Here is a 12,214-nt window from a genome sequence, read left to right on the forward strand (position 1 = left end):
ACACCCTTTCATGATAAAAACACTCAGAAAACCAGGAACAAAAGGGAACTTTTTCAACAAGATACATGGCACTTAGAAAAAACTCACAGCCAACATACCAAACGGTGAAAGACTGAAAACTTTTACCCTAAGATGAGGAGCATTGAGAATGGACTGGTGGTTGTCGACGTTTCACCACTGCTATTCAACACTGTACTGAAACTTCTATTCAGATTGATTAGACAAGAAAAAAATAAATAAATAAAAGGTATAAAAATTGGAAAGGAATAAGTAAAACTATTTCTATTTGCAGAGGACATGACCCTACATATAGAAAATCCTATATCGAAAGAATCCCAAATGATATACAGGAAGCTTACTAGAGTTAATAAACACCCAAGTCGCAGGATACAAAATCAACACATAAAAAGCAGCTGTGTTTCTATATACTAACACTGAACACTTAAAGGAGAAAATTAAGACAACAATTCCATTTACAATAGCATCTAAAATCAAACTAACAAACAAAACCCTCAGGAATAAATTTAACCAAGGAGGTGAAAAGGCTTGTACACAAAAAATTATAGAACACTGCTGAAAGAAATTAAAGAAGACAAAAATAAATGGAAAGACATCCTGTGTTCATGGACTGGAAGACTTCATATTGTAGATGGAAAGTGTTGTTAGCACACTCTAAGTTGGCCTACAGATTCAGCACAATCCCTGCCAAAATTCTGACAGTCTTTTTTGTAGGAGTGGAAAAGAGAACCCTCAAAATCCATACAGACTTGCTAGGGACCCCAAGTCACTAAAACAATTTTAAAGAAAGAACAAAGTTAAAAGATTTCTATTTCCTGATTTCAAAACTCACTACAGAACTACAGTAATCAAAATAGTGTAGCACTGGCACAGGCAGACATATAAACTAGTAGAAAAGAATTCAAAGGCCAGAAGTAAATTTATACAGTCAAATCACTTCCAACAAGGGTGCCAAGTCCATTCAATGGGGAAGAATAGTCTCCTCAACAGTTGGTGCTAAGACAATTGGATTTCTACTTCATATCTTGTATAAAAATTAACTCAAAACATCTTAATATAAGAGTTAAAACAATAAAACACTTAGAAGAAAAGATTCATGACTGTGGTTTAGGCAATGGATTCTTAGATATGAACCAGAAGTATCATATGATATGATATGAGCACCAAAAGAAAAAAAACAGATGAACTGGACTTCATCAAAATTAAAACTTTTATGCGTCAAAGGTCATTATCAAGAAAATGAAAAGAGAGAATTCCCTGGTGGTCCAGTGCTTAGGACTTCACACTTCCAATGCAGGGAGCATGGGTTTGATCCCTGGTTGGGGAACTAAGATCTCACAAGCTGTGCAGGAAGGTTAAAAAACAAAAAGTGAAAAGACAACTTGGAAAATGGGAGAAAATATTTCTAAATCATAGCTTTATGAGCATCTAATATTCAAAAATATACAGAATTCCTACAACTCAACAACAAAAAGACAAATGACCCAATCATAAACTAGCCAAAGGACTTTTTTTTTTTTTGGTAGACATTTCTCCAAAGAAGATATACAAGCGGACAATAAATACATGAAAAGATGCTCAACATTACTAATCCATTAAAACTGCAAACCAAAATGAGATACTAATTCACACATAAGATAGATACTAATTCACACATAGGATGGGGAAGGAAATAAAGAAGGATAAGAGGAAGGGAGAAAGGAAAGAGGAAGTAAGTTATTGGTGAAAAAGTAAAGAAATTAGAAACTTCACACTTTGCTGGTAGAGATATAAAACTGTATAGCCACAGTGGAAAACAGTCCAGTGATTCCTCAAAAAGTTAAACAGAACAATCAAGCAAAATTTTTTCTTTTTGTGGCTGCAAAGTGCAAAGCCCCAATTGCTCAGCCACCAGGGAATTCTTAAGTATACACTCAATCAAGCAATTCTTAAGTATACACCCAAAAGAACTGAAAAGACAAACTCAAACAGACACTTGCATGCCGATGTTCATTATACCATTATTCACAATAGTCAAAGATATAAAAAGCTCAAGTGTCCATCAACAGATGAATGGATAAAGAAAATGTGGGAAATACATACAGCGGTAAAAAAGAATAAGATTCTGACACAGGTCATAACATAAGATAAACCTTGCAAACATTATGCTAAATGAAATAAACCAGACATAAAAGGACAATGCTGTATGATTCTACTTATATGAAATATCTACAATAGGCAAATTCATAGAGACAGAAAGGAGATTAGAGGTTACCAGGGGCTGGGAGGAGGGTGGGGAGGGATGGGAAGTTATTGCTTAATGGGTGCAGAGTTTCTGTCTGGGGTGATGAAAAAGTTCTGGAAAACAGTAGTGATAGTTGCACAAGTTGAACACAACTAATACCGCTGAATTTTACACTTAAAAATGGTTAAAATGGCATGTTTAATGTTGTATTTATTTTAGTACACACGTGGGAGTCACCAAAAACACCCTTATGGCCCTGCAGGCCAGCACTAGCCTCATCTGGCTTTTCTGGATGAGACAAGCAGGGCTTGGCACAGAGCTTAGTGGAAAGCATCAGCGTACCCAGGCCTCGTGTCAGGGCCAGAAGAAAGAAGTCCCGCACCATAAGCACACAGCAGACAATAAGAGTGAAGAATACAGACCTAGCTCTTTCTAAACTTTTATCAACTTCCCCTTTGAGGGAAGGTGGATTTTATGGGGTGGCAAGCCCAGAAACACTTTTTTTAACAAATGTTACATTAGATATATGAATCAATGACTATGCGACCTGAACTTTATTTTTTTTTTTCCAGCCACGCTGCACAGCTTGAGGGATCTTAGTTCCCCAATCAAAGATCCAACCTGGCCTGGCAGTGAAAATGCTGAGTCCTAACCACTGGACCACCAGGGAATTCCCTAAACATTTTAAATTTAAGCTCCATCAACTAACTGTCCCCAGGCCCACAGAGCTCTGGTAGGATGTGACAAGGAGGAGAGAAGGAAAAGCTCCTCAGCCTCAGGGCTGAGATGGCTCTTGCGGGCTGCAGGAAGGTAGTTCAGCCGCTGTCTGTCACCACTCCCCCACCCTCTGCCTCAGCCCTGCAAGGTGCTGCTGGAATCTCGCCAGTTTCATCCTGACATCTAACACCTTAGCCACAGATAGGAAGGCTGGCAATCTTGTTCATGTCAGAACCTGCCCCAGACAAGAAATTAACGCCTCCACATCAGAGGGGACCTCTGGGGTCATCACCGACTCAATGGACATGAGTCTGAGCAAACTCTAGGAGATGGTGAAGGACAGGGAAGCCTGGCATGCTGCAGTCCACAGGGTCACAGAGAGTCACACACAACTTAGTGACTGAACAACTGGGATCGTGGTTACAAAATGGTCCCTGGGAGACATTTCAGGAAAGACCCCAACTGATACTTAGTTCTGAAATATTTGATGCTGGGGGTTTTAGTTTGTGGTCTGATGGGCCTGCTTAAAGCCACAGTCCATCAGGACACTTGTACCTCATGTACAAGCTGCTTCTCCAGCAGTCATCCCTCTACCCTGCCCCTCTGTCAGGAAGCCACCCAGTGACCCACTGAGCCCAACTCTGTGCAGCCCACGCACTCCCCTGAGAGGAGGGGTATTACAGAGACGAATGGACCCAACCCAGGTCTTCCAAGGAAGACCAAATCTGAAGGCAAAGGAGCCATGAGACAGGACGTGCTTGCAGGGAGGAAGGCGGCTTTGAATGTGTAGACCCCCATGCATCCACCGCCACCAGCACCATCAAAGCACCCAGAGAGCCCATGAAACAGGAACAGGCAGAACAGCCCCCATGGGTGGCTCTAGGCAGGTTATTCCTAACCCTGGATTCTGCCTCCTTCCTTCAAGAATTTCTTGGGAAACTCAAGGACCAAGCCTTGAATTTACAGAGCTTATCATATTCTAGAACCAAATATGCTGCCCTTAACTGTAATAGCCCATTGGCACCCCACCTTAATGTGAGCAGGTTCTTCCCAGACCTCCACAACCCATAAGCTCCAGACGCTAACCTCTCTGGCACTGTGCAATTACAAAGCTGGAGCAGAGCTGAGAGTGGACACAGCAAATGCTCTTAGGTACTCAGATAGTACTCTTAGCTCCCTAGTTATAGGTATTCATCCAGAAACTGGCCTTGAGTTTGCTTGTTTGTAAGTTAACATCTTTTCATCATTCTCAGTACAAGGTTTTATTCAAGTAGCCTGCCATTACCTGGAAACTAAGTCCTAACGATTTTGAAAGCATTGAATTCCACGTAATAAACCCCCTACCTGCTTAGAGTACCCGAAATCATTTTCTGTTCTCTGCAATGTTCCCAAATGATACAACATACATAACAGCAATAACCTGCATTTGTTTACTGAATGTACACTGAAAATGTAACACTGAAAAAAAAAATAAAATGTACACTGTGTCAGGTGTTGCAAGAGTATTCTTTTTTTTTTTTTAAGAGTATTCTTTTACAGTTAAAATAGATTATAGGTAAAATAAAAATACATTTTGGTTAAAAAAAAAAAAGGCAAGGCATACATAACTACCAATAAACTCCTGGCACAACAGTTGATATTAAAAAAGAACACTGTATAATAAAACAGCCCATGCCAATTTCAGACACATGGCTTTGTAAACTGGGTTATAACCAATTTTACTCAGCAGACCATCGCCTCTACTCCTTTCCCCTTGGTTCAGCTTGGCCTCAGCAATGTCCTCCAGAAGACAAAAGTTGAGCCCTCGAACCATCGGGGCACACTGTCTTTCTCCTCTCTCCATCTCTTCTCATCTGAAATTGTCTCTGCCCCAAGGACCAGTAGGTTTCTGTATCATATGAAACTCTGACAAAAAGACAGTACCTGCCTGATGTGCTGGGTAGTAAGAAAACTTCTGGGGCTCTGTCTGGACAAGAATGAGTGCTGCTATTGGTTCATGACATCTTCCATGGAAGCTGAGCAGACAGTGCAGATATCTGAGCCTTGACACTTGGCGTCCATAACCTAACGTAAACTTCTCTGAACCCCAAGCCATCTCTAAGGTCCAAGAGGTAGGAGAGGCAGAGAGCATATGAAGAACACAAAGACTTTCCTAAACAGTCCAGACCATATTTTAACTAGCCCTTTCCTGGCAGCGGGCTTGGCCCTGTTCCAGCAGCAAACCTCTCACCCCAATGCCTCTTTTCTAGCAACAGAGTCACAATCTCACATTTCTTTTTTTTTTTTTAATTCTTTTATTTATTTTTCAGTGTCTCACATTTCAATTACAACAAAACACCAAGGATCTTGGAGCTAGACGGATGCAAAATTTCTAGGGAGGCAGAGGAACATCCTTGCATTTAGACGTGGTGCCACCCACCCCTCTCCTAGTGATCAGTCCCTTCTTTCTAACTGACCTCTGACTACAGAGACCCACTCTGGGGCCCCTGATTCCTTCTCAATGGTCCCAGAGTAGGATGGCACATGGTGCCTGAAATGCACAGCTGCTGAGACCATCCCCCTATTTGCTCCACTCCAAGGAGCTCCGGCTGCCATTCTAATGGGAAATCCCCCTTGCGTGGTGACCTATCCAGGGAACAGACCAAACATGCCTGAGAACAAAAAATAATGTGGGTGTGGTACAGGGGGCGGGGGAAGGCGTGAAGTGAATTTTAGAAATTTCTCTACTGGCTGATCCTTGACAAGGAAGTCCCCAGTTCTGAAGAAAGAAGTCACACTCCTCACTCTCAGCTCAACCGGTGGAGCCTGGGCGGTGATATACAATGGGTAGGGAGGTCTCAGGGAAGCCCAGAAGTGCTCAGGGCAGGAGTAGGTCTTACCAGAAAAGTGGACACAACGTGGACTCCAGTCTTCTTGCTCTAGGCCAGATCACACCTGAGTACACCCACCCAACTAGACCTGGGCTTTCACACCCAACACAGGTCAGCGATACAAGGCTCCAAGCTGCTCCAGAGCCTCAATATGTTGGGTCTCCAGAAACAGTGCCACTCGTTACTAGGGATAGATGCAGTCAGTGTCTGCCCAGGAGGCCATCAGCACCAGGGGACAGTCAGCGCAAACAAGGAACAACCACCGTCAGCAGCCGCCTTGGGCAAAGACAGCACCAACTGCTCATGATCGGCAGGACAAGACCTTCCCCAGGTCCACAGATGGGCACCACGATTCTCAACCACACTGTACACAGCACAGAGACGGGAGTGGGGAACCCCAGGGTGAGGGGCCAGCCACAGGCTGCCTCTCACTGGAAGGCCTGTGCTCAAGTGGCTCACCAAACCAGAAACATGGCAGGTGAGGTCTTAATTGGGTGAGCAGATCTCTGAGTCTCCATGGAAAATTATGGACAGTGTTGCCTTTCAGATGGGACTTAACTCAGAGTACCAGAGAATACCAGCACACACAGAGGCCTTTCGCCTCTGGGAAGTCACTCTGGCTACCAGTTTTCAACCTCCTACCTCTGCATCCCACCAAACAGGAGAGAGGCCAGCCAACAGAGAGAAAAGATAACTGCTGTAGGGAAGCCATGGCTGGAATCAAGGACCTAAAATCACTAGCTCGCACCAGACGGGGATCTCAGACAGCGGGACCTGGTGGAATCAGACCAGTGGAGTCTCTTCTCCCCTATCCAGTCTCAAAAGTGCAGGCAGATCCAAAGTTCTCATACACTGCTGTCCTCAGGATAAGCCTAAGCTCCTTGGCCAAAGCACACTGGCCAGGTATTTCTGACCTGGCCCCTGCCTCTCTCACGCTCCATGCGCCACATCTTTTGATGCCCTGCTCCCTCCGTCTAGGGCCTCGATTCTCGCTTTGTCCACCTGGAATGCTACAACCTGCCCTTCCAGATTCAGCATCATCACCTCTTCTATGAAGTTTTCCCAAACTCTCAGGTACAGGAGGAAGCTCAACTTCTGGGCCACCCTTGGGGACGGCACACATCATGGATGGGCTTTTGCTACACCACCCTGTGAGGTCACGTGCACGGGCATACCTGCCTCCTCTCCAGATGGGCCTCGGGCCTATGTTCCTGGGGCCCAGGCCTGGGACTGGGACAAAACGATGTGTGCTTCGCATTGATGTGGAGAATTAATCAATGACCACACTGCTGACTGGCCAAAGAAAGTCAGCTATAAGTGCAAGGAAAGGCAGGCTGGCTGTGGCCGGAGGGCCACAGGGCCTGAGCACCAGCTGCAGAGGAGAGGAGAGCCCCCCACCCCCACCATTCCATCCAGTGCTCTGGCCCAGGCTTGCTGTTCTTGGGCAGAGCCACTCATCACATGTCAGGAGGCCACCGCCGCCGCTGCGGGGATGATGTTACAGTCTATTTTGAGGGTCACACTGGACCATCTGTCAGCCCGGCCAGCCACACCCTCCATGCGTCATCACTAAGAGCCGGAGACACCCAAAGGTCCACAAACTCTGCCTGAGCACATCACTCCCCAGGGACCCTCGGTTTCAGGGCCTCCTTGGCTTCCTAACAAGATCAACCCAAATGCCCTTATCTCCTGGCACCAGTGGCAGGGCTCTGATGTCTCCTCTTGGGGTTCCCAGCTCTGGTGACTCGGCAAAATGCAGCTGAAACCCGTCAGTGTGAGACCAGCTCTTAGCTCAAACATAACCCCTTCCTTCTCCAGCCCTCCCTTGTATGTGAGGAGTGCCCAGACATCAGGTCAGCTACCAACCAGGCTCATTTTAAGTCCAACAGGTCTCACTTGCTGAGAAACTCCTACTCATCCCTCAAAACCATGCCCAGGCTCTGCCTCCTCATGCAGAGAGCCCTCCAGTCCACCCTTTCGTAGGTAGGCCGAGGGCTCTCTGAGGACCAGGCTGGCCTGTGCAGGCTTTCCTGTTGTTCTCCCCGTACCAAGCATGCACTTGGCACACAGCAGGTACGAATCAATACAACCCTTGAAATGAAATCTTTCTAACCAGACACGCTTGAAAGTGAAAGTACAGTTGCTCAGTCACCTCTGACTCTTTGTGACCCCGTGGACCGTAGCCCGTCAGGCTCCTCTGTCCATGGAACTCTCTAGGCAAGAATACTGGAGCGGATTGCCATTTCCTTCTCCAGGGGATCTTCCCAACCCCTGGAATCCCAACCCAGGGACCAAACCTGGGTCTCCCGCATTGCAGGCAGATTCTTCACTGTCTGAGCCATAAGGGAATCAGACACACTTCATGTATTCTTCTACAAAAGACATCTTCAGAACAAAGGCCTTTCTGGAAAACAATGACACTGATGACTGGGTTCTCGACACCCTTTAAAAAGGCCTGTCCCCAAATCTACAGAAAAACAGGTCTACAGATTCAGCAGAATGGTAAGTCAACAAAGTCCAGTCCAGAGCATGCCACACTTCTCTGGCCCCACTCAGCACCAAGCACCTTTCAGTTCTCTAAGAACACTAGGACCTCCTAAGACTCCGACTGGACATTCTCTCCACCCAGGGGAAGAATGCAACAGGGAAAGGTGGCAGGAGGGTGGACACATATGTCTGGGATCAAGTGGAGGCACCTGACAAGTCAGGCTACTCCACTGCGCACCCTAAGCCCTGTGGCCAGGGTAGGTCACCAAACATCCCTGGGACTCAGGGCTCACCCATGAAACAGGTACATCATCATCCACTCCAGCCACTTTCCAGAGATGCCGTGAAGATGGAACTAGATAATACAGGAAAGCTACACAACCGGTTAACACCTGGGTCATGGACCAAACCCAAGTCAGAAACACACCTTCAACACTGACGGCAAACAGGAAACAAGCTGATCATTGTCTGCCCTGGAACAGCCCCTGGCCTCCTCAAAACCACACCTGGCCCATCTGGCTATATCCTAGCCACGAGAAGGCTTTCAGGAATTCCATAAAGAGGCCATAGCGGACATTCGTACACATTTCCTCTGAAAGCGGTCAACTAAAGTAGGCATACGTGACTTGTGACCTTTCTAAGACTGAGGTTTCCAGGTCAACTTCACAGCTATATTTACCACATGTAAAAATGCTAGGAAAAAAAAAACTGCTAGGAAAGCTGGGAGAAGATGTTCAACTTTCTGCGGATTTGCAGGCAACGCCAACAGCATGACAATCTGACAAGACACAGGGTCTTTTACAGCAAGATCCACTTATAACTGAAAGGTTAAAAGCCAGGTGAAGGAAACCAGGTCTCTGCATTTAAACACTCCCCTTCTGAAAAACTATTCTCTCCTTTTACTAGCTCACCTGTTATCCAAAATGATCCACTTTCCTACCTACAAGGTTAGGAAATGCCAATCCACTTCTCTGGCAATGTAAGACTGAAGCACCAACGTTTCAGTCTACATTGTAACTATTTTTGCCATGTTTGTTTCATCTTAAGAGGCCATTCTTATTCACGTGAGTTCCAGCACACTAAATGTATGTGCTTTTATCAGACAGTGGAAAGGGAAAATAGAAGGTTCAAAGTCAAAGTCGCTCAGTCATGTCCAACTCTTTGCAACCCCATGGACTATACAGTCCATGGAATTCTTCAGGCCAGAAAACTGGAGTGGGTAGCCTTTCCCTTCTCCAGGGGATCTTCCCAACCCAGGGATTGAACCCAGGTCTTCTGCATCGCAGGCAGATTCTCTACCAGCTGAGCCACAAGGGAAGCCCAGGAATACTGGAGTGGGGAGCCTATCCTTTCTGCAGTGGACCTTCCCGACCCAGGAATCGAACTGGGGTCTCTAAAAAGCTCACATAGAGACTTCCCTGGTGGTCCAGTGACGAAGATTCCATGCTCCCACTGCAGGTGGACCTGTGTTCGATCCCTGGTTGGGGGCTAAGGTCCCATATGCCACAAGTAAGACCTGGCACAGCCAAACAAATAAATATATTTAAAAACAAATAAATAAAGAGCTCTGATAATATAAACTTCCTATCTGTAAATTCACTACATGGGGATAAAAGTAAAAGATGTAATAGCTCGCCATGGTCAGAATTTCAGAATCACAGAATTCTGGGATTAAAGGTAGCTCAGATGCTGGCCTAGCTCCCCAGAGGACAGACAAGCAGATGGAAGCCCCGTTACTATCCACAACCACAGAGCCCTCCCAGGCAGGGATGTTACAACTTCACTGAGGAAGCAAAGCTCCAACTCTGGCAGTCTTGCCCCTAGCAAAGACCCCTGGCCATGCATTTTGCATGTACCACAAGGGGGACTGTCCCTTGAGAAAGGAAGTACTTTGAATGCTCAAGAACACACATTAAGAGTTGGAACAAAGGTCACTGGTGGGGTTGGCAAACCACCCAAACCAGACCTAAGGTTTGATGAGGAAAATTTTTCCAAGACAGCTAAAATCATTTTATTTCATAACTTAAACAACTGCTTTGTGATAATCTCCAGAAAAAAAGAGGAAAACTAGGAGAGGAAAAGGAAGAGACATGAAAAATTTCCCCTCCTATTTCCTATATCTGCTTAGATCACCCTAAATTAGGGAGCCTCCCCAATGCTGACTTTAATGAGGACCTTCCTAAAGCTGGTCCAACTGGTGTTCAAGTCACTGGACTGAAAAACAAGTTTATGAGTAGCAAGGTCACCTGATTCTGACCATGTCCATGCTGTTTACCCTAAGATGACAGGCCAGTGGTTGACACAGCTTTGATGAATGCTGCAAAGACTCTACTATCTCTTTGAAGTCCCCAGGGGCCTCTACATGACTAAATGCCATAAAAAGGAACCTTGAATACAGCAACAGTGTGAAAGGAGGGAAGTGACAAACACCACACAACAGTGGGGGAACTTCATTCCGGACACTGAACTGTTAATGTAAACTTGTTACTTGTTTCCCTGACTTGTGAGGGAAACAGTCATTACATCATCACCAAAGAGAAGCCCCTCTTCTACAAAATGTACTTACTTGCCATCAAAAGCTACTGCTTAGACCAGGTCATGACTACAGCCGGGAAACAGGTACCCACTACTCAACCCTTTGCAGCCCAGACCCATGCAGCTCAGCAGCTCATGCAGGCACAAGTGTCAACCAGGAGACCTCAAACTCTGACCACAGGGAACAGCTCCGTGTCGAGGGAAAGGTGGTCAGGAGGGGCTTACCCATCTCTTCCTTTGCTGACAATCTTCACCTCAAAGTAATAAATGCCACAGGCAGCAGGTATGGGGTGGGTGGCACGCACTGACGCCGCATCTTTGTGATTTTTGCCATGACCTAATAGAAGAGGGCAAGGAAGAAATTTCAGCAGAGGGAACTACAAATGGAAGCCTCATTCCTCTCTGCTCCATGGCAACTTTACCCCTTCATTGCCAGAGAAAGCCCTTGCACAGTCCAAGAAATAATTAGACAACAACTAAGCAAATACATAAACCTCCCACCTTTGGTTCACCTCCTCCTAAGCACAGCCGCCCTGCCTGGGACTCTGTCCACCACAGAAACCACAGGAGGGTACATGCAACGTGGGTGCCTTCATGAGAGATTTCCTAGTGCTGCTGGCAGACTCTTCAGGACACAGGCAGTCCACTTGGAAGAGTAGGGGAGGGAGAGGCAGCCCTGGAAGATGCCCCCACGACTTTGGGCAGAACCTCAGGCCCTGTCTGGGATGTCTGGCAGGTGAGCAAGCTCATGGACCTCTGGCCGAGGGAGGGGATGTGACCACCCCTTTCTTCAGACACTTTTGAAACTAAGCAGTGGTAAAGGGCTCAGCTAGAGTCTCTGGAGCTACCTCAGGACAAGCAGGAAGGCCCTGGGAAGAAGGTCCAGCCCAGAACTGGTTCGGACACCTGTTGCGGTTCTCCTGACACCGGGTGTCTCAGGGCAGAGCAGACAAGGCAGTCAATCCCTGGCCCGCTCAGCTCCACTACCCTAGACACCTGCGGAGCTAAGGCCCAACCCGGAGCACCCGAGCTGGGGAAGGCACATGATGGAGCACCGGCTGGGCATTACAGCTACACCGACACTCTGGCATTTTCCTCCCCTCGGCCAGAAGGCCGATACCTTTATAGTGGACGCGGAGGTTGCCCTGGGAGAGGCCGATGTAGTTGTACTTGTCCTTGGGGCTCCAGGAGCGCGGCAGCGGCGTCTCATGCTGGTTGACCGCGGGATACAGGCGCTGCAGGCGCCGGCTCAGTTCCTGCTCCCCTGGGGACGGCAGCCCGCACCCAGTTGCCCCGCCGGAGGAGTCTCCAACCTGCGGGCTCCCAGCTCCCGGGTCCGCCGTCGCCGCCGCCATCTTGGAGG

General features: G+C 46.9%; 1 protein-coding gene across 3 annotated transcripts in view; it reads right to left on the reverse strand.

Moving 5' to 3' along the window:
- RANBP10 (RAN binding protein 10) overlaps window positions 1-12,214 on the reverse strand; it is a 59,095-nt gene extending 46,881 nt beyond the window's left edge. For all 3 annotated transcript variants that reach the window (XM_065925573.1, XM_065925572.1, XM_065925571.1), the window contains exons 1-2: window positions 11,972-12,214; window positions 11,077-11,188 (exon numbers count right to left, since the gene is read on the reverse strand). In XM_065925573.1, coding sequence (XP_065781645.1) covers window positions 11,077-11,188; window positions 11,972-12,206 — 347 coding nt within the window. In that variant the 5' untranslated portion in view covers window positions 12,207-12,214. The remainder of the gene's footprint in view (window positions 1-11,076; window positions 11,189-11,971) is intronic.

Source organism: Muntiacus reevesi, chromosome 2 (genome assembly GCF_963930625.1).
Source record: "Muntiacus reevesi chromosome 2, mMunRee1.1, whole genome shotgun sequence".
Classification (NCBI taxonomy): domain Eukaryota; kingdom Metazoa; phylum Chordata; class Mammalia; order Artiodactyla; family Cervidae; genus Muntiacus; species Muntiacus reevesi.